The following is a 22158-nucleotide window of genomic DNA, read 5'->3' on the forward strand; positions in this document are numbered from 1 at the left end:
TTGAGGAAGCAGCAGGACTAAGACAACTGAGGGCAGGGGAAAGAGAAGGGAAGAAGCTGATAGATTGTTTCAGCCACCCTATGACACCTAAGTCTGTCCTGTAAAGCTTCTCCACTTTGGATACAGAGTATTTGAAGTTTAGAGCAGAAGCTTCCTATGCATCTCCATGGGACCTCCTGAGTAGCAGGTTACTTCGTTGAGAGTGTCTTTGGTGAAACACATCCCTATGAAAAAGTTTACTGCCAGCAAGTAAGCATTTCATGTACCTTTTGTTTAAAAATCAGCATTTTTAAATTGAAGATATCCTACTGAGCCCTTGTTAAGATTTTGTATTTTGCCTTCTCTGGTGAGAGTATTTGTAGAACTTTCCTTTAAGAAGGAACCACAAACTCATCTCTCAAACCTGAACAAAGTCTCTGTACAGCTTCCTCCAAGAGCAAATCAAGGCTACAGCTCCTTGACTTCTCATTCCCAAGCACACTCTGCCTGAGAGTAAGCTCAAACACCCAGTTTGCTGCCTTTCTGAATGAAAAAGGAAAGAAAGAAGTAGTGTAAGAAAAATCTAATTAATAGAAGAAACAAAGTGGAAGGGCTGACAATGAGAAACGGTGCACATAGGGTATAAAAAGCATTAAATCAAATTAAAATCTCTACCTCCAGCCACTTTTTCAACTTAGGTATTTCTGCTTAATGTCTTGGTATGGATGATGCTTCTGCTGCCTAACTGCTGTTTTGTTAAGAATTCTTCCAGTCAAGCTTGCCCTGCATGTATCTCCTCTCTTGCTTCATAGCAGAGTTATCCTGGCAGAAGTTTTGGTAGTAAGGAACCAAATAAACAACTGTGTGTATGAGGTGTTAATCGACTTAACTTCAGTACGTTTAGAATACCTTGCAAACTCATTTGGCACCATTTATGCAAGGTTTCAGCAGTTTACTTTTGGAGTAAATATTAAAGTGAAATGAGCTACAGCGCTCAAGTTTTGAATGTAGAGCATTATTTTACACCTCGTTAGGTCTATTTTTCCTACTAATACAGCCGTGGCAATTGGACAAGCGAAAGACTGACGGGATGAACAAAGGCAGTGCTCCTTTCCGGAGTGCCAAATTCATCCTGTAAATGTGACATTAAAAAAAAAAAAAGACCCCCACCCCAAACCACATGGCAGAAGTCAGGCCTGAAAAACCAAGAAAACCTGCACTACAGCAGTTTGCACAAGCTCCTGCATGTCTTTACCTAATGTTTTCAGACACTAGAAGGATCATATTTCCATGTGCAGCTAATTTGCTGTTTTACTTAGAAGGTTTTCTCAAGGATATACACAAAATAGTATAAATGTGGTAGGATGCTTTTCTGCTTTTGAAAATTTGAAAGGTTGAAAATAACTTGATCTTGATACTTAGCAAGGACTTTATTAAGCTCTCTTAAGTAACAGCTCTTACACTTGTTTCAGGATCCACTGGTCCCAGCAAAAGCTTATGCTGCGACAGTTATGGTGGGGGGAACTGTCCTGAGCACATCTGACGTGCCCTGTCAGAAGAATAGGGGCAGAAACTTATTCTTCCTCACAGCTTCACACAGGCTGCTGAGCCATGTCCAGAAGATTTAAGAGCCCTTTTTTAGGAATATCACACAGTGAATAGTTCAAGTGGTATCTCCCATCACTGCCTGCATCTTGTGTCTGGCATCAGCTCAGAGTGAGTAAACCAGCACAAGAAACAAGCCATAGTATGTGAACTGTTCCACACAAAAACATGCACAGCTTTCAGAGATGCATCAATACTGTTGTAGATTTAGTGATACTCTAGTTTGATGTAATAATGACATGAATGCCCCTTGTTTTTTTCCCCTGTAGAATAAGCTTTGCAGTGCTACCACCCCTTCCTATGCTGTTTTTTTTCCCTGCAAGACTAAGATGTAGCTGCTGATACAGGATTCTAAAAGGCTTGGGGGTAACGGAATGAATTAAACATTCCTCTTCCAGCTGCTGCTGTTCACAACACTTTTGACAGTTAAAGTACATCACACATTCTCTTGTCTGTTTAATATAAACAATTAGTATTTTAAGTGGAGTCCAGAATCAACCCCAAATAGGAGGATCCAGACAGGCAATTCAGAGAGAAAACTAAGAAGTGTTCTAAATTTATATAAAAGTAGTTTGCAATCAGTTCAACCTATGCCTAACACATTGTCTACTGCAGCGTATCAGACTGTGGAAGCTAAGAGACCAGTGGCTTGTCTTTTGGGCAAGAAGGTTTCATTTTTCATCTCAAAATTATTTCAGCACAAATTTTTATCTGCAATTTTTAGTATGAAATATAAAATGAAAGGGGAAAATCAAAATTAAAATACAGTATTTTTGTTTTCATACAATTAACTCTTTGTATAATGAAATATTTTAGTCAGCCAAAGAGCCGTTTTGGAGTAAAGCTTGTTTACAGAGAATTTTCCTTTTTGTCTCTTCTGGAAGAGAAGTGTTTTGAAATCACAGATCTCATTAAATAAAGCAAAAAAATCCAGCTTCTCTGTATGTTTACTTTCTTGAAGCTGAGGCAAACCTGAGATAACAAAAGGGCTTTAATGCAAGCTTAACTTTAGTATACAAGCAACATGATGAGAAGAGTGTCAATCTTTGTAATTTTAGGAATTCTAACATGATCTTTGCAAAGCGCAATTTGCTAAAATTTATTTCATTTCCTAAATGAGAGAATTTTTAATGAAAATGTTATAAACTGAAAAAGCTCCTCACTCCTTATAAAAGGCATTTGGGATGCAATACTATTCAATTGTAAACCCCTTCTTTTTTGAGTCTAGACAATGTATAGCTCCATAGCTATACACCGGGGGAGGTAACTTTAGGTAAAATTCCATTTACCTAAAGTTTAGACCTTTGTAGGCATGAGGATCTCTCTGGAAACCTCTCTGTCAACTTTTCTATGTCAAAATCATGCACCTCAATATGAACCTGGACCAGTTGTAGCTATCCATTTTGGAATGAACCCTCTAGTTAGTAGCACAGGTAAAATATCTGATAGGAAGTATTTAACTTCACTTCTGCTTGCCAGGAAAAAAGCTAAATGCTCAGTTATGAACTTTACATCAATGATTTTCCCTTCATTCCTTTGCAATGGTCAGTGGCCAATTGCACTTGGCCCTGAAGGGTCTGCAATAGTGCAAATAATGAATCACAAATAAACAACTTACCACCTTTTCAAAAGGAAGCCAGGTAATTAATTTCTTTTAAATTGAGACTTCCTCTAAAATGAAAAAGTCCCCTCAGCTTCTGCAGCCATCAACTCGGTTTGCACCTTAAAAACAAATAGAAGCAGGGCACAGGAGTAAAAATGAAAACAGCTTCAGGTAATTCAATTTCCTGTTTGTTAAATTTGTCCTTCCTGACATGCAGATTCACCACACTCCTTTCCTGGTGACTACTTCATTAGATTAGTTTATTTAGGTATTCAGAAGGATTTTTATCTTCTGACTCATAAAATTCTTGAATTGCCCCAAGAATTTCCTGTGTCTGACTGGAATTTTATGTCCTTGTAGTTTTAGCTGGACTCCTTGAAGAAGTTGCTGTCTAAATTGCTCTGCTTTTGAGGTCTTCAAAACAGCAGATCAGGAGCCAGCTCCGAGCTCGGTTCCTGCTTTTCAGGAAAACTGATCCGTGCCAGCACTTCACCTCTTAAAATTGTAGTCAGGAATTTTCTTAGTAGTTTTAAACTCTTCCTTTCCTGACAGTATTTCCCCTTGCTGCCCGTGCCCTTCCCAGGTGTCCACTTCAGAATATTTGTCCAATTCCAAAAATGCACCCGGTGGCTCAAAGTGCAGCCTGCACGCTGTCCCATTGGGTTTTCATCACTCTCTTGCTATAAAGCAGAGAAGTGGAGGTTACGGGTATATCGGGCCATTTAGCAGTTGATGAGAAATGCCTTTGTGTGTCCCTTCCCTGTCTTTTTTTTAGTCCTTTCTGAGGAGGGTGAGAGCTAGGTTAGGCTGGAGCCCTGGTGTGTGCTTCTTTTGAAGGGTTCAGCGAACTGAAGGTGATGCTTTTTGACACATGAGCTCCAGAAATTTACCGAGCGTCAGCAGTGCCAGCTCGGCTGCCTGCACAGGGGTTTCTCCTGCCTTGGCCGCCCTGTCGGCGGAACGCCGGCCCTGCCGTGCCCCGGGTCAGCGGGGCTCGGCCGTACCTGAGAATGGCTCTGGCGGAACGGCACCCTGCCTGTCTTCCAAAGTCTGACAGGGAAAGTGGGAAGAAACCGGGTCACCCCTCTGCGGTGTCGGTGTCCTGCCTCCTCTCCCGGGTCACGGTGACTGCACGGGAACAGCCCTGAAACACGGCTGCATGACCACCGACCCGTGTCTGTCTGTCTGTCTGTCTGTCTACACGTGAGGCTGCTTTCCCTCGAGTACATTCGCTTATGGGATCAGCAGGTGGAGACAAGAACAAGGCCATGCGCTGTGCCGAGCCTCCCGGGCTCCCCGCGCCTGGAGGCGGCGCCGCCTCCCGCAGCCCCGGGCCGGGCCGGGGCTTGTGCCCGCCCGGAGCTTGTGCCCCTCCGTGCCAGCCCCGGTGCCCTTCCGGCGGCAGCGGGACGGGGCAGGGGCACCGGCGGGGAGGGGTACACGGCCTGGGCGATGGCCCCTGCGGAGCGGTGGCACTGGCACATCAGGATGGCCCAGAGCAGGAAGCCCAGGGAAACACAAATACTAATCAGCGTTAGAGAAAAGAGTATCCAAAGAGCATCCATAGCTGATGTTGTGGATGGCAGCCTGACGTTGTGGGAAGCAGCATGTAATGGAGGCAAATCCGCATGAGTACAGGGTTTTCTTTGAGTTGCTTGAATGCCTCAATGAGAGGCACTATGTCCACTCCTTAGGATCTTGCCTCTCCAGTATTCTTCTGTATAGGGGTGCATTTCCTTTTGCTACTACTCTCTATCTTTTATTTCTCCTCTTGTTTATTGCAACAGGTTTATTTTCAAGCAAATTACCCCTTTGTACATATTTCTTTACCTAGAGTATCATAAAAGAAAACAGGACCCTAAAGTGAGTTGTATGTTTATAAACCAGTATTATTTGTGTGCAAAAACATGTAGTGAGTATAATTGACTTCCGCTGTGAACATTTGCACTGTGCCTAATGACAAATGTTCATAGCTTACCTTAGAAGTTGCTTTCATGTCTTGAACACTTTGTGTATGGTGCTTTTGTTTGAATTATTTATTTGAGTAAAAATGTAACAGAAAGCTAATGAAGAAAGAAAAGAAGACCTAAAAGACATAGTCATGAAAGGAATAGCACAGGCACAGAGGAGAATAAGAGACCTGTGCTGAGCTGACCTATACAGCAGCCAATGCTTGCTCAGTCTTTGGGATATTCTGGAGGCAAGCTGGGCTTCCCCCAGCAAAGCATTAAAGGAGAGCAGTTCCTCATGAGATTGGTCTTAACTGCTTTGCTGTTTCTTTCCATGGACTGTGGTACTGATGATGTTGTATGGCTGTGAAACAGTTTCCAGGTTTTAAACCTGGAAAGAAAATGTAGTGTTTAGGAGAAAGGGCATGCTTTGCCCTAGAAACTGTCCTAGAAAACAAAAGATGAACATTACAATCAGAAATCTTAGCTTTTCCGTTTCAATACTTACAGGGTTTTTTTTCAAAGTACAAAGTTTTCTGCAGAAAACTTAAAAGGAGCATGTGTGAGTGTGTGTGCACATGTATATTGTTTTTGCCAGCGTTTTCTGTGAAGAAACATCTTTATTTTCTAGGACACATTACTACCTACCTCTTTTAGTTTGCATAAGAGGTTGTTAAAAAGATTTAAATCTCCCTCCAAACCAACAGCAGCTCCAAACAATCTGACCCTGCAAATAATTCCTTTTTCTTCTTTTATGATTTTATGTAGTGCCTGTGGATTTTGCATTCTTTTATGCAAGCGGCAGAGTGTTGAACTCTACGTTGCAGAGACAAAGTCCTAGGCAGAGGGTAATGTAAAGTTACCCTGAGGCCTAGGGTGGCAGAAGTCTCCTCAGAAGTCTGCAGAAAACTGCAGAGAGTAGATCTTGCACTCCCCATGAGAAGCATGGCTTCAAGGCTAGGTTCATTGCAGGGCTTGATGAGCGTGTAGTTCATGGTGAAATGTTCCTGCAGTGTGATAAAAATCCTGGTCTAGAAATTTATCAATCTTAAGGACTAGCTTTGTGGGTAAACTGTAATATTAGGCAAAGAGGAGGGTTTTGTTCTCCACAGTGGCATGAGAAGGAGCCATGCTCCACCTCTCCATATTCTCCTACTGCAGAGTCTTGTCATGTGGCCAAATGGCCCTTAGAGACCTGGTGGTTTGAAGCTCTGTCTTCACTCTGCTTTCAATGCTCTATTCTGTCAACCTTTGATATCAGACATTGCCATCATCTAACTGCCTCAGGTTTTTGCCCCAATCCTGACAAAAGTTTTCCTTCGTGGCCAAGAAAATTATGTCTGTTTTTAGTTTGTGACCAAGTTCCCTCACCTAGACATCTCCTTTAATAAAGTAAATGGAAGAAAGGGACCATTTGTCTTTTTTATTGTTGTTTGCAGGGGGGTTGTTTGTTTTAATCAGTGTAGTAACACTTCCCCTTGTTTCAAGGGAAAACTAGTGGGACGGGAAAATTATAACTTTACAGTTGAGATGAGAACGTGTTTGTCCAGCTGTCCTGTCTTGTCTGCTAGAGCATTCAATACTAGAGGCACTAGTGAAGGGGGCTCATAGAAGGAATATAACTGCAAAAGGAAGACAGTAGAGGCTTTGGGTTTTTTGGTATTAAAATTAATTCAGTAACCTCTGTGGTTTCAGTTTTAAGCATGCAGCTGAGTTCTGGCTGTTCTTTACAAACTTTATTTCCCAGACATGCATAACAATACTAAAAGGAAAATATTTCAACAAACAATTGATGGATGCTCATTACTTGAAAGACACCATGACAAATTTTTCAAATATGTATTTTTTCTGTGACTGCTGTTCATTTCAGTGCCAGATGTTGATTATTACAAGGTTGCATTTGCTTGTTTTTTTAACTTTCTCTGTGAACATATTGCATTAGAATTCCAATTTTATCAAATCACTTCCATCTAAGGCCTGCCAGCTCTACTGCTATCCTGATTTATTCATCTTTTATGAAAACTTTAGCAATTTAAGTGAGTTGCACAGATAACTCATTGATATACAAATTTCAAGGTATTTTGCAATATATATATTTGTTTTACCAATACTGCTTTTGGAGGGAAAATAAAAACAACTATTTGAAGTTGAATGCTTTGGACTGAGGTTATTAGGTCAACAGTAAATTTTAAAAACTATTTGAGAGATTTTGTGATGGCATTTTAAAATTATAGCTTAAGGTTACACTGCTTCACACAGTTCTGTTTGGCTCCTTTGATGCTGAAGATCTACAGCTGACTTATGTGTAAGATATATTTTTAAAAACATTAGCCATGATTTAAAGTAACAAGAGACACTATTCAGATGAGGGGAGAAACCCGTCCTTTGGGAGGAAGTGAGTTAGGTTCAGTAGTTTTGTTGAACCTGAACCAAGAAAGAAACCATTAGTAACTCAATCTTTGTAAGAAGACATGAGGAAGATCCTAGCTCCTGCCTACCTGGAGATTTTAGCAGTGGCTTGTACATTCAAGATGTTGACTATTACAGAGGAAGACTCTAAAAGAACCAGCTTGTATTAATCAGTATTTTAGACCACAGTGAAAGCACAAAGGAAGCAGCTAGGGCAAGAGCAGTATTGTGATAGAGTTATTAATTGCTAAAGAGAGTAGGCCCCATGCTTTTATTGCTCAAGAGACATCAGGGGCACTCTTGTTCTGAAAAATTCAGATGTCAAATGAAATTGTAGACGCTAAGTTTCAGATCTCCCTTAACAGTAATTTTAAACAAATATAACCTCCTCCCACTAACAAGGAAATAAATCTGGATTGCATATGCTGTTTCATGGTAAGTTGTTTGGATGCTCAGAGTGCTGTAAAGGAAGAAAACAAATACCACCTTTATTCATGGCTTTCACTTTTTTTTTATTTCCCAAGTGAGAAACATAAAGGAAAAAACAGATGGCAATTGTCTCATAAAAGCTGCTATTAGAAGTTCAGTGGTTTTGAAAAATTCTCTTCCCACACTGTTCTGGCTGCACAGTATTTGCCTGCTGCAATAGCCCAATTTTGCTGATAGAGACAGGTAGTATTAGAGAGAAGCTCTATCTTTACTTTTTCTTCCAAAATTAAGTTTCATTTTGTCTTTGTGTTGTTCCCTTCAACCCCTGCCTAGCTACCACTCTAATGCTTTTTCGGTGTGGTCTGTTGAAAAGCAGTTCTGTGTTGTCCTTCTTGTATCTGATGGTGCTGGAAAGGAATGGCCATTTTTTTTCCCATTGGAATACATATCTAATGTAAAGCTGATTGCTGGTGAACAAGGATGTTTCAGTGCCTGATTCTGTTTCTAGCTACATTTAGATAAATTACATGAACCTCCACAGAAAGAAGTGTTACCTCACAGTAAAATAATTGTGAGTAAGAATATTCATTATTCATTCATCATCATGGAGATATTAAGAAAAATAGCCCAGGATGTTCTGTGCTAGCCAAAAAAAAAGCCCTATATCTGTACAGGCATCCTACATAATAGCAACATGTCACTTTGTAGTTCTACATTAAATTTTTATGTGAGAAGTTACAGCTGTGGATGCCTATGTCTTTCAGATTCTGTTTCAATAAACCTTTGAGAAAGAAAAAAGTGAAAGCCCTTCAGCTTTACAGCAGTTTCAAAGCAGAAGCTTTATTACCTTTTTTTTAACCCTAATACACTTTATGTTTTTACACAGACATGGTTTCTCAGTGAAGATAAATGATGAGACTGTACCTTAAAAAGCCTTTGGGTTTTCATTAATCCACATTAGGTTAAAAGGGAATCAGAATTCTAAAAATACAGCACATCAGAGAAACAAGGTATTTTTCAGGTCAAGGTCCTCTTTTACATCTGGTGCCATTTCGTAGTTCTAACATCTTCCATCTCCCCCTACTTCTCCATCTGTAAATAACTCACTGAAGTAAATGCTTGGAATAATTACAGCAAAGAATGATAAAATGCAGGTTGGATTTAATCTCCTAGGGATCTAAAATGAAAAACAACCATGGACATCACAGTTACTGAGAAACTGGAACTCTCCAGTCGGCAGGTGTATGAGATGGGAATTATGTCAGAGTATACATGCTTTGGGATTGCAGTTGTGCTGTTCAAAAAAATGTCAAAAGGAGTATTAGTTAAGGAGAGGGGAAAAAATAGCCTAGCGGGGCTGACTTTCAAAAACAACCTGCCATTTTGCTTCTGCAAATAATTATAGAGGCACAATTCTAACAGTTAGATGTCTAAGTGCTTGCATCCATCTACTAGGAAGTTGGAGATCTAACTACAGTAAAATGTGTGCAAACTTGCAAAACTGGAGGGAGGTTTGAGATGCTTCTAAAACTGATCGATCAATCAATCAGCAGGTAGACAACTTTCCAAAAGTTTATGAGAACAAAATGTCTTTCTTTTTTTTGCATGAGGTCAGAATTGCCCCAAGAAAGAATCCTGGAGTAGCCCACAAAATAAGGGTCTTTGGAGCTTCCTGGATTAATGTTAAAGAAACAATCTACTCCTGCTGGGGTTTCATATTTGTATCAGGAACGCAAAATGGGGGCTGGACTATGGGCACACTATTTGTGTTTGCTGCCTTCCTCTGGCACTATAGCTACTTTAGCATCTCAGTTTGACTGTTCAGTTTGTCAGCTCTCTGGGACACACTGCTGTGTGCTTGCAGCTGTGTTGTCCTGGTACCCACCTTGTGCCAGCTGCCTGTATAGGTGCCCACCGTGACTAGCTCATTAGAAATACAGACTCAATCAGGTACCTGGAATAGGAGGTCTGAAGTGAGAAGGAAGATGGCCTCTTCTGAATGATTTTAACCCCTCTGCCCAGAGTGGCAAAAGCAGCATCCAGCACTGGTTACCAGACTCAATGTTTCTGTTCCTCCCTTGTCCTGTGTTGCTGCCCAGGGCAAGAAAGCATTCTTTGACAAAGAAGCAAAAACCACTGTCTCCTCTTTTCCAGAATAGGGAAAGCATTATAAAACACAAAAGATTCAGTTTTGGTGAGAGCATGTAGAGTGAATTTTAGAAATGCTACACAGCTTTTACAAAATATTTGGGAACTGTCCTCAAAAGAGAAAGAATAGGACATGACTCTATGTGTGACTCCCAGCAGCGTAAGATTCTCTCTGTTACTCATGCAGGATGGAGCAGAAAAGATCTGTCAGTAATGTTCAGTTTACACATGCTTTTCACTTAAATACTTGACAGAAGAAAGTTTCATTGCTTTATTAAGCGTATTTTAGATCTAAGAAATGATAATTGCTGTATATATGAAAAACTACTCATGGCTTGTGGCTTGCTTATTAACTTACCAGAAACTGGCCCTTAGGACATAGTGGCCTGACTGCCATGCAAAAGAATTGTTGGAGTGAACACAAACACGACAGACTCCTATTTTAAATCCTGTTTATATTGCCAGTGTGGTGCAAACTGTCTGTGACTCTAAGAATGAATCATTTAAAATGTCTGTAACGCAATAAAAATTGCTGGCAATTGCTGTGTCATACTGCCCCTCAAACTAAACTTTGCATTCAAGGATAAATGTATTCACGAATCTTAGTTGCTGTTCACACACACAAAAGTATGAATATTATTTGAAGTTGTTCATTCATCTGGTAAACTCCTCCCACCCTCATCTTCACTCTTGCAATTACCCTTTGCCCCTTTCCTCCAGAGGCTATTTCTTCCTAGCTGGTATGTTTAACCATCCTTAAAAAGGATGGCCTGGCTCCTGCTGCCCGTCACATATGGGCTAGACTTGACAGAGGGCCATCATCCAAGGAGGGTTGAGTCTTGGAACCAGGATTTGCAAAGGGTCTCCACCAGTGCTCAGCCTCTGCTGTGATAAGGGTTACTGTTTCTCTCAGCTTAGCAGAAGCACAAGAGATCCAAAATGGTCATCTTCACCCCTATCCCTACAGGAGCATGCCCATAACAAGTAGCCAGGTAGCCTTCAAAGGTGAGCTGAAGATTTAATGGACAGCTTAGAGCAGCCTAAAATGTAAAGGTAGCTAACCATTTTGCAGCCTTACAGCAGGAAGGAGGCAGGAGTGGAGGGGCTGCAGCCAGGGAGACAGGTGAAGTGGCCTGGGGCCACTGCTGGGCCATTTACTTCTTGTATAGACAGAAGCTTTAAGGCTGGCTTTCTACACCACTGGGAGGTGCCTGATGTGCAGGCAAGCAGGCTACTGCTGCTACAGCTTGTTCCTGGCAGCTTTTGAAGCAGACAAAATGGTGCAAGAAGGCTTAGCAAGCTATCAGATGGGTTTTCCACTCTACCTCAGGAGAGGAAATGAGACTGCAAAAGGGGATTGATTTTCTGGTCAGTCTGGCTCATCAACTTAATGAGCAATTCACTCATCTTCCTCTCAAGGTCAGCAAAATGACAGTGTGTGTCACTGTGCCCTTCAGGACATTGTCTGTTCCAAGGTTTGCTCAGTTTTCAGTTAACCCTCACAGAGTTAGTGGCTGGTCCTGGGAGTGCTGGTGCCTGGCCTGCCATGTAACTCGAGAAGAGACAGTTTGGCAGGGAGTTAAAAATACACACTATGGAGATCTGTTTCCTAGTCCCTCTCTTGGGGACCATATGTGGCAGTGGTGGAGCCTTTGGAACATGTGTCACATGTAGCATGAACTGACAGTCTAATCTGAAGTCACTCCAGTTGGGTACAAAGACCACTTTAGGAGAAGCTTGCCTGTTTATATAGGTTTCAGATGACTTCATTTTTAGAAGTGTATGGAGTGCATCCAAAGCAAATAATTTTTCTCCGGTGAATGGGAAGACCAAAAGGAGAAGTCCAGAGAAAGAAGGATGGATGGTCTTTCTTAATGTCAAAGCTGACATAAACACATCTCCTCCAAACTCTTCTCGCAGGATAATTTTCTCAGCAAGACACAGATTGCTTCAACCTCTGTGTTGCAGTCTTTGAAGCTTCCCCCTCATTGATATAATGAAGGAGGCATGGTTTTCTTTGAGAATTTCTGCAGCCCTGAAGTTTGCCTTCTATAAAGGCTTTCACACGATCAGATGGTTGTTCCAAAGAGCTCTCTCTTTGAAATTCCTCTGCCATCACACAAGGGCAAACTGCAATGTCTTCTTTGCAAAATTATTAAATTAACAAACAAACAAACAAACAAATAAGGCTTCATTAAAAATATTCTGACTAGCTCAATTTTCATTAGACAGAGGCCCAGCTAAGAAGATGACAAATGGTGTTGGAAAGGAGCCACCAATTAGGAAACATCAATTTTTCTGTCAACAGGATAACCCCTTTTACAAAACTTGTCATGTGTTTACTCCTTTTCTGTTTGTGAAGGTAGTTGTTTGACAGCAACATTTTGCATGAGGGGAAGGATTTATAAATTGTTTTTTTACAGTTAGCATTGCTGCATTGTTTTGAGTTCCTGTTTTGTGGGATATTTTCCCTGTTCAGGGTGCTTGCTCCTCAGTCTGCCTGCTGTCTGTAGCTCTTCCATTTGTAATCATTGGAGAGAGGGCGATGACTCTTCTTGTTTCTGTAGGAAGTTCTGGGGTGGAAACAATTGTGGTGGTAGGAGGCACCTTGTGAGCATAGGACTTACGACTTGCAATGCCTTCAGGTAGCTTAGAAATGCTACTGTATGTGTATTCTGAAAAGGAAGAAAAACACATTTCTGAGCATTTCTTTGTTTAAAAAAATATCCTTGTTATGCTTACATCCTAATAAATCTTCTTCCATATTTAATAATCTAGGATACAACTGAAGACATATGGATCTTTTTCCAGTTTACACATTTTCTCTACCCACATTTGGAAAAGTTGATAGTTTCCACTCTCCTTTTACTTACTTATAGAAAATGTTACTCACTTGTCTTATGGAAAGCTGTATACACCCTTCATTCATCTGCATGCAGTGATTCACAGCTACTGCTGTGTTTCTTAATAGCTTATTGCAAGTCATTTTATGAAATCATCAGTAGCAAATGCTCAACAAATATTAGGACAAGAAACTAGGAAATTCTTTATTCTTGGGCATATGGGTAATACAGGGAGAGAGTAAGAGCTGCCTGTGCATGTTATATTTGGCAAGAGACTGAATGAGAAGGAAAGATAGCTGGTGAGATTTCAGATGGGCACTGGTAGATGCTGACATGACCTTAAAGCCTGTCAGTTGCTCATGTGGGAAACCTTGCTTCAGGAAATGGAACCTTATGATGGCTTTTGAGGAGTGCTGAGAAGTTACTATGTAATGGGTATCTTCTGGGTCACCACTGCTTTATTGTTTACCTGTGTTGTGGAGAGGGGGAGATTTTGTGCGGAATAGTTAAAGAGTAGAAGGCCACTATTTTGGTAAGTGGCCATTACTGGTAGGTCAGGTACACATATCATCATCTGGTGTCAGGTCATGCAGCTCAGTGCTCAGCTATCAGCTGCTTTGAACATGTACATTAGTGAGTGCAGTTGTTTTATCCTGGATGCAGACCACGTGCAGATCCTCCACTAGTGTCTAACACAGGCATAGTTATGGTTTCACCTGTCCATGTCTGATCTGAAGCACTCATTACTGTTTTGACACGAGACACAATAATAATCATCTCACTACCTCTAATGTGTGATGGTTCAGTGCCTGAACACATCCTTTTGGGTTTGCCTTGGGGAAGGCAAAGGTTAAGGCATGTTTTGGGGCTCTAAACTGCAATTTCCCAATTAATTTTTTAAGTATCTTTATATTGCAAAAGCAAAAGCATTTCTCTTCCATAAAGCCTTGCTGTTTATATTCAGGGTGGAATTTGTGGGGTTTTTTTAACTCGTGGTTAAAGCTGAATTGCCTTACCTGGGACCTTTGTCCCCAAGCTAAACTGCTATCACTGCTTGTGGTGGAGTGCAGGAATCCCTGTGGAGATGGAGGCTGGGCAGCTAGGGGAAGCTTAGTCGTTTCCTGTAAACAACTGTACTTGGGGGGGTAAGTTTTCCAAAGTACCTAAGTGATTTAGGATAAAAAATCTCCATTTCATTATTTCCATGCTCTGGAGCCAGATAAACATTTTTCAAAGTGTGATTCTGTCCTGCTTTTTGCAATGCTATCTGCCAAAAAGACACCCTCTTTTTTTACCTATCTTGTTCCTCTTTTCCAGGTTGGCCTTCCTTTTATGATGTGATCAGTCCTGATGCAATTGCTTTCAACGATGATTTCTCCTATGGGATGCATCGGATTGAGATATCCTGCAGTCAGGTTAGCTTATAGCATACTCAGACCATTCCAATGGCAAAGGCTGCAAAAACCATTACAGTGTGATGTACTTTCCTTGAGATTTGCAAAACTTTCAGTTCTATTAAATAGTAATAATTGTGAGAGAGCACAGTGGGTCGTAGGCATAAAAGCTGGGTGGAATGAGCTGAAGGCACAAAGGGATCATTGGAATGCACATTGCATGTCTCACGTGAGATTTAACAGAGCAGATGTAAATGGTTGGACTCGGTGCTGAGTGTACAAAAATAGTCTTCCTGAAGAGGGTCCCTTCAAAGGAGCTCCTGAGCCTGAGCCTGTCCGACTGACTCCACATGTGAGCAGTTGAGAGAAGTTGAAAGCAGTGGAGCGACTGTCTGTGTGCTGATTCCATCACTCTACATTACTGTGCATCCATGCTAACTTGCTCCCAACACTCATTCCCAGCACAGTTCTAATGGCTGCCTCAAATAATCCCATCTGCCATAATAATGAAGTCAGTAGCCATTCAAAACATGCCCAAATTTTCCGTTAATCTGTCTTGTTCTACTTTCTCTCATCCTTTGTGCTGCCCTCCTTTCTGTGAAGGGAATGGCATAGTCATTACCTAGCAAAGGGAGAAGCTGCTGCATTGGTGTTCAGCAGCTGTAGCCAGCAGTTTGCAGTCCTCTAGCTCCACATTCTCAAACTCCTCCTGAGAGAAGGAGCAGCTTTATTTGGGCAGTGATAATTTGCTCTTCTTCCAGCATTGTTGTGTGGGTAAGGGATTTTATCCCTGACAATATGCATTCTTACTAGTCAGTCAGACCTCATTATATAAGGCTCAGAGTGAGTGAAGAAACTTCTCAAGAGTATCCATTAACTTCAGTCTGCATAGAGCATTTGGCCCAATATGTTAATGACCAAATTAGGGTGTCTGCTAGTTTGTCAGTTTGTCAGTTTGTATACTATGAAATTCTGAAGTTTTTACATGGATGATATGCTGTAGAAGATCCATTCAACACTTTGTGGGAATATCCACTTCCCTAAACCCTCATGGCTACCTTCACTAGCAAGGTAGCCATGAGACAGCAGATTGGGAAGCTCATGCTTCAGCAGTGGTTACTGGCATAATCAAAAATGCAGTCCAGTCTCTTTAGCTCTGCTTAGTAGGCCTGAACAGTGCTAAAATCTGCTTATAGCCAACTTGCTGAGCCTGTATCTGCTGACACACTTCAGGAGATGGCCAGAGCTCCTGGAGAAGCCCAAAGAAGCCTGTGGTCAGCCAAGGAATCTGGGAATGTCATTTACCTGTTACCAAACAAAGTAGTGTTAAGACCTGAGACCAGCAATATTAGCAGCAATCACATGCAGACACCATAAAATCAAAGCAAAACTAAAATCTGAATTTGAAGAAAAAAATATGACCAAGGTCATATTTGCTGTATAATCCAATAGCAACTTCCTACCTGCTATTCCAGCTTCCTGGGGCAATAACTCCATAGATGATCAAATCACACAGGAAAATAGCTTGAGGGGTGGTGAGCATCTTTGCAGCCAGTGCTCAGCACAGCTAATACTGCTCCATTGTGTATCTGCCCCTGGACTGTGAATCACAAATGCAGCTGCAAAAATAAAAAAATGCAGTTTTACTGGAACAAAGCAGTGGGGTTGATATGACAGACCTTGGTAGAACCAAAGGCAAATACTATCTCCCACACCCAAAACCTTATTAATCCTTTGCAGATGAAAAAGTAGTTGATTTTTCTTTGAAAGTTCTTCCCACCTGTCTGAGAGAATAAAAGAAATATTTTTAATATTCTTCACTATAGAAAGCAAACACAGGGGGAAAATCACTGTAATATTAATCAAATACATCCATGGGATTATCCTAGAAATAACTTTCACTGTTTTTGGAACACACCCTGGGTGTATTTAAATGGTCAGTGATTAGTGATAGGTAGAAGTTAATACAAATGCAGTTGAGGAATACTGTAAAACTGGTTGCATCTCTTTTTTTAACTGGTTGCATCTCTTTTTTTTCCTCTGTCCTGTTCAAGCATCCCTTTCCCTGTGGTCTCCCTACCTACTACTTTTCCTGTGCAAATCAATAAAATTCCGTAGTCACAAGAGTAGTGTTTGCACAGCAATAGCTTGGACTCTCCACTGCAGCAGCTGACTGCAAGCTGCTTTCCATGCCTCCCAGCAGTATATTGGAACCAGGAGGCTTGGGAGATCCAAGCATACTGACAGTTAGCTGTGACCCCCCCCCTTTCCTGCTCCCAAGCACATACTCGGAATGCTTTAACCATTTCACTGTCCCAGTTCATTCTGCCCAATGTATTTATGTGCAAGGCTGCAACAGATAATTATTTCTTTTCCAGAGGCTCTGCAAGCATGTACATATGTCCTAGAAAAATGATCAGCACCTATTATGTGTGGGGAGGACAGTAAAGTCAATTCATCCTTGTACTCTCAGCTGAGTGCCAGGTTTCTTATACTGTGATACAAAGGACTGAAATACATTTCTGTTTAGGGCAGATGAGTTATAGAGTCCTCTATACAGAGAATCACCACATAAATTTTTGGTGAGGGGTAATCTCAAAAGGTAACAAATTTTGCAGTAATTCAATCCTGGAGTGATTCTGCCACCACAAAAAGGTGTAATGAGACTGCCTTGGACTCTCATACAGCTTCTCAGGTTTTGTGAGGAAAACCTTTTTGATAGATTGTCTTTGTAGTCTGTGTGTGAATATATTACTTCTATAGACCATTTCTCTCCGCAGTTTCTCTTGTTCTGTTTCTGTCCAGTAGAGAGGGAGTGATTTATCTTTTGTTAAATGTTAGTCTGGAAAAGATCTGTTTAACACTTCCAGCCAGGAGGTTTTGAAGCACTCTTAGTTGAGATCAGATGATTTAATTAGGATGCTGAGCATTTAGAAAAACACTCTCCCTGGGACACTTAATTCTTTTTCCCCCCAGAGGTATGCTTATAGTCAGGTGAAATGCTTCATTGTTAGATGCCCCACGTTCAGAAACAGCTCAGGTTTTTTGCACATGCTAACATAAAAAAGGCCTTCAATGTAAAGGAAAATGATAAAAAGGATAAGCAGTGGAAAATGAAGGAAAGGATGGCAAGACAGCAGTCTTTCAGGAAGAAAACTTGAAGCTTAGTTTTCTCTAGGTCCCATTCAACTTCCTTTTACTTACTTCCCTTGTTTTATCTTCCTTCCTTAAAAAGCTAAGCAATTGCTGCTTAACCCAGTCATGCATGCCATTTTCCATTGCCTGTGGGAGTGTGTTCTGCTGATACCACAGGCTGGAAGCCCTTGGTTGTTATTGGGATCCTTGCTGGACTGCCATGGCTGTCTCAGTGACACTTCTTCAGATGCAAGGAGTCTGCTGTGGCATGTGGGATGTATTTGCATGGGTGCAACCAACAGGTGGGAGCACTGAAGCTTCACATGTCTACCTGCCCTGCTCCTGAAGGCAGTGAAGATTATTGTTTCAGCTGTCATTAAATGAGCAGAGTTTCTGTCCCACCTAGCTGGTGTGAGAGCCTCCCCCAGCCTTTCAGTCTACTGAGAAAGTTTAACCTGGAGGCGAAACTACGTGCTTCTACAGACTTTTCCTGCTACTTTGGTGAATTAAAGGCCATAACAGCAGGAGAACATTAGCAACACATTAACTGCAGGGTAGAGATTTGCCATCACTAATTCATTCAGAGTTTGGAATAGTCACTGTTGCCTCTATGTATTTGGAATACTATGAATTAATTAAATGTTAAGAATAATTTGCAGTCTTTAATTTTCGCTGTCTGACTGTGAGCCCATGAGCAGGTCTGTGATCTCAATTACATCATTCCACCTCTCACTGAGATCTGCTATTGACTTGACAGGCCAAGGCTCTTTGGTAAAGCAGCATGACTTTCCTGTTCAAGATAAATATTTCTCCAGTGCAAGGTTTTAGTTTTTTGTTTCTCATGGCAGGTTGTAAAAATGAACTTGTGGAATTCAAGTGACTAATTACAAGAAGTTCTTATCCAGATAAATTGTCAGCCATAATGTGCAGTGATAGTAATGTTAATTTTTGAATAAGGATCAGCAGGGTTAGCTTCCTCAAAATACTGTATTTGTAAAGCAGTCCTTGTAAAGCAAAGGACTGCTACCTTTCTTACTGACAAGATCAGTAGTGCTCACCCTGAATAGCACTGCAAGTATTTGGGTCTGATTCATACAGAGCAAAAGGGGCAGCAGACCATTTGTATTTTCTTATTCCTTACAAAAAGCAAAATTCAGTATCATTTATAATTACTCCCAGACAGAGATTATTAGTTAAAAAACATTTACATATCTGCACTATGGGTCTTTTTCAGTCACCTGTCCCTGTCTTGTATGTACCAGAGAAATTATTATGAGATGAGTGGGTTGGGCTCCATCCTCTCCAGGGTCAAGAAGTACACCCAGAAGGACCTTGATGCTCAGAAGAGTGCCAGACTATAGAAAGGGTAAAAAAAAAAGAAATGTGAGAGTACACTCCAAAGAATATCTTTAGTGCTTTAGGTCCTTGCCAGGATCACCAAAGGGTTTAATTTTTTTTTACCAAGGGGTGTAGCAGATGGTTGCAGGCTGAGGAGAGGCCAGAGCTGAAGCTGTCCCATTCTTACACAGATATCCTTACAGCAGTAAGTGAAGCATGGGCAGTGCTGTCCTCACCACCATGTTTTTAGCTGTGCTCCTGCCATGAAATCATTATCGAAACACCTCAGAGATGGTGGTCCAACCAAGCGTAGGTGACAGGAAACACCCTGGAAATTTGGGCTTGGAGTCTTTGGCGCCTGTGGTATCTCAGAAGATCATCTTCCTGGATCACTCCTGCAAATAAATGTAGATTGTAAATCCCACTTGAAAGGGAGATGTAGGCACCAGTGGCTTTCTTGGAAGCAGCTGCCAGTCATTGCTTAACAGCGCAGCGATGACACCAAGCGAGCGGCACACAGACACACTGATACTCTATTGTGTTTTGTTTCAGTGTGGGGCTCACCTGGGGCACATTTTTGATGATGGACCTCGCCCAACTGGCAAACGGTACTGCACAAACTCTGCTTCATTATCTTTCAAGCCAGCAGACAAGAACAACGCTGGAGAAGGCAGCGTTAATGCCAGTCCTGCCCCAACAGGCAAAGCTGAGCTGTAGGATGAAGCAAAGCCTGCAGAAAACTGCGTTGATCCCACACAGCTTACAAGGAATGTTTTCTAGTTTTCAAGTTGCCTGCTCTCTTATATCCTAAGAATGTTCAAATGTATGAAAGCATTTTGCACCATCATTCTTCTTCCTCACCTTTTCAGAACTGAGGCCTTTCCTGCCAGTGCATTTACTGTATAATTGGATTGAAAAATATATTGACTGAGTCCACAGGTTTTCTTTTTTCTTCTTTTCTTTGAGATTGCTTTGGGGAATCTTTAAATTGAGAGGCTTTGACATCATTAGTTATTAGTTTCTTCTTAATACTGTGTTACTCTAGGTTTACACACTATTCCTTTTTGCGTGGGAAATGGGACTTGTGTTTATCTCCAGTCTATAGAAAACTTCTGGGCATAAGAAAATCCTGAATTCCTAGCACATCTTTGCTTTGTTCTGACTTGTGAGGCATGCAGCCTTTGGTCATATGTATCCAACCATCTCCCAGCATCAGCCAGCCGCACCTTGCAAAAACTTGTAGTTATGGCTGTTCCTTCCCAACTGAAAGAGATGGATGAGATGTTAAAAGCATCCTTTGGCTAATTTACTGCCAAAATTTCAAGGGTGTGGTTGAGAGGATGTAAACATTGTCTCAGCATCTGTGTTTCCCCTTTGTTTGGTAATTTAAATCAAGGTTTTAACTAGTAAGGCTCACTTTTGCAGGCTACTAATGAGGCTTTGTCTGTTTGTGAGGCCTATTCAACAAGTGTAACGCAAATCTGAATTAAAGTTGAAATCTGCAGGGGGTAATTATATGGGCAAGTGCAGAGATAAACTTGCAAAGTGAAGTAGATGAAGGATGACACTAGGCTCTTTATCTTGTTGGTTGCTACAAGGATTCAGAAACATGACAGTTTCTGCTAGAGAGAAGTTTAGGAATGAATGCAGTAGAAAGAGGGAGACCCTCCTGACGTATCCAGTTTTAAAGATTAGCTGGTCTGGATGCATACTGCATACAATATCCAGTCTTTAATTTGTGCAATGGCAATGTAGTGGCATGAGTGACAGTGTTGGTGTAAGAAATTAATTCGAAAAAAGTCTGTCAGAATTCCAGAAATTTTCATGTAGCAAAATTCACTGTCCCATGAGATGTTGTTCACAGCTGCTTTTCGATTTTTTTGAATAACACTTAGAATCGTGCATAATACTGTTCTTTAAGCTATAATACACAGTATTTGCTACCACTTTGCCTTTAAACACTGAGAGACTTAATGAACACGGTATTTACTTCTACTAGCAAACTTTGTGACTAACATGTTTGGATCCAATTTTATTTTTAGTAGGAACAGAGCAAGCACTGATTTTTATGGAAGCAGGATTGAGGTTTTTATGTCAGTGATAATAAACATGTTATCTGAAGTTCAAACACCCTTCAGTTAAAATATAGCTACTGTGAAAGCATATGGAATGGTCATAATTGCCTTTTTTTTAAAGCAACATTAGAAAGACATGAAAAAATATTAAAAAGGCAGCATCTATAAAAATGTGGTACATAAATGTGGTTTAATTCCAGATTGCTGTTTGATTTAAGTATTATCAAATTTCAGTATATTCCTGCCTTATGTTAAAGAAATATATTACTTAAGCTTCAAAATACAGTAATGTATGCTGTCCTACAGGAGATTTATTTTTGCAGGATATGGAATGCCATGAAATGAATCAATATGGTGAGGTGTATGTGATCTCTGGGAGTTAGATCATTTAATATAGGAAATGCATTGTTCTTGTGCACAAGCTATACCACAGTGCAGTGCAAGGTAAGATACATTTCCTTTTATTGCTCTTAGAAGATGCTAGTAAGGGCTAGTATTTAACCCTCCAAATTTGGTTCAGTCTGGTGATGATCATGACAGAGGAAACGTGGGAGCTGAGCACAATGTACAGAATAATAGACTATTTCTGTATGTTTAAATTTTGCACTCTCTAGATGCTTATAAAAACTGAATGCAAACTGTGTAGAAATAGCAAACTATATTTTCTAATATCTCTATTTTAAATATGATGTTTAAATAAGATACCTTAAAATCATGTAAGTCACATGTTATTTATATATACTATATATATATATATATAAAATTGCACATGTTTTTTATATATATATACATACACACACCTATATTATTTGAGTATAATTTTAGCCTTCTGTACCTTTATAATAACTAAAACCTTTCCATAAGAGGGTTCAATACTTTTAAGAAATCAAATATACATTTTTCAAATCAAATTTGTTTTCATATATTTGCTGTACACAAATATAAAATAAATTTCTTTATAAATAATTCTGTTTTGCTTCCTTATTTATCTGGTTTTATGTCACGTTTCTGCGTCCTTCATTGCAGGGTGTCTTAGGGAACTGCTTTTACTTTGCTTTCTCCTAACTTACTGTGAATATTACACATAGAGTACCTTATCTCCAGCAGGTTTCTGGCAGGGATACAGCACTGCAGGGTACCAGGTATCCTTGCACCTACCAGCTTTCAAGAGGCTATCACAAACACCCAGGCCTCAGCAGAGCAAGGAAATGTATAGAGAAAGGCTCAACTTTAACTCAGCAGAAGTTTTAG

General features: G+C 40.6%; 1 protein-coding gene across 2 annotated transcripts in view; it reads left to right on the forward strand.

Annotated features, from left to right (window-relative positions):
• Positions 1–21873, forward strand: part of MSRB3 (methionine sulfoxide reductase B3) — an 82665-nt gene extending 60792 nt beyond the window's left edge. For both annotated transcript variants that reach the window (XM_036401470.2, XM_054514974.1), the window contains 2 exons: positions 14283–14380; positions 19385–21873. In XM_036401470.2, coding sequence (XP_036257363.2) covers positions 14283–14380; positions 19385–19549 — 263 coding nt within the window. In that variant the 3' untranslated portion in view covers positions 19550–21873. The remainder of the gene's footprint in view (positions 1–14282; positions 14381–19384) is intronic.
• The last annotated feature ends 285 nt before the right edge of the window (positions 21874–22158 follow it).

Source organism: Molothrus ater, chromosome 5 (assembly GCF_012460135.2).
Source record: "Molothrus ater isolate BHLD 08-10-18 breed brown headed cowbird chromosome 5, BPBGC_Mater_1.1, whole genome shotgun sequence".
Taxonomy (NCBI): Eukaryota; Metazoa; Chordata; class Aves; order Passeriformes; family Icteridae; genus Molothrus; species Molothrus ater.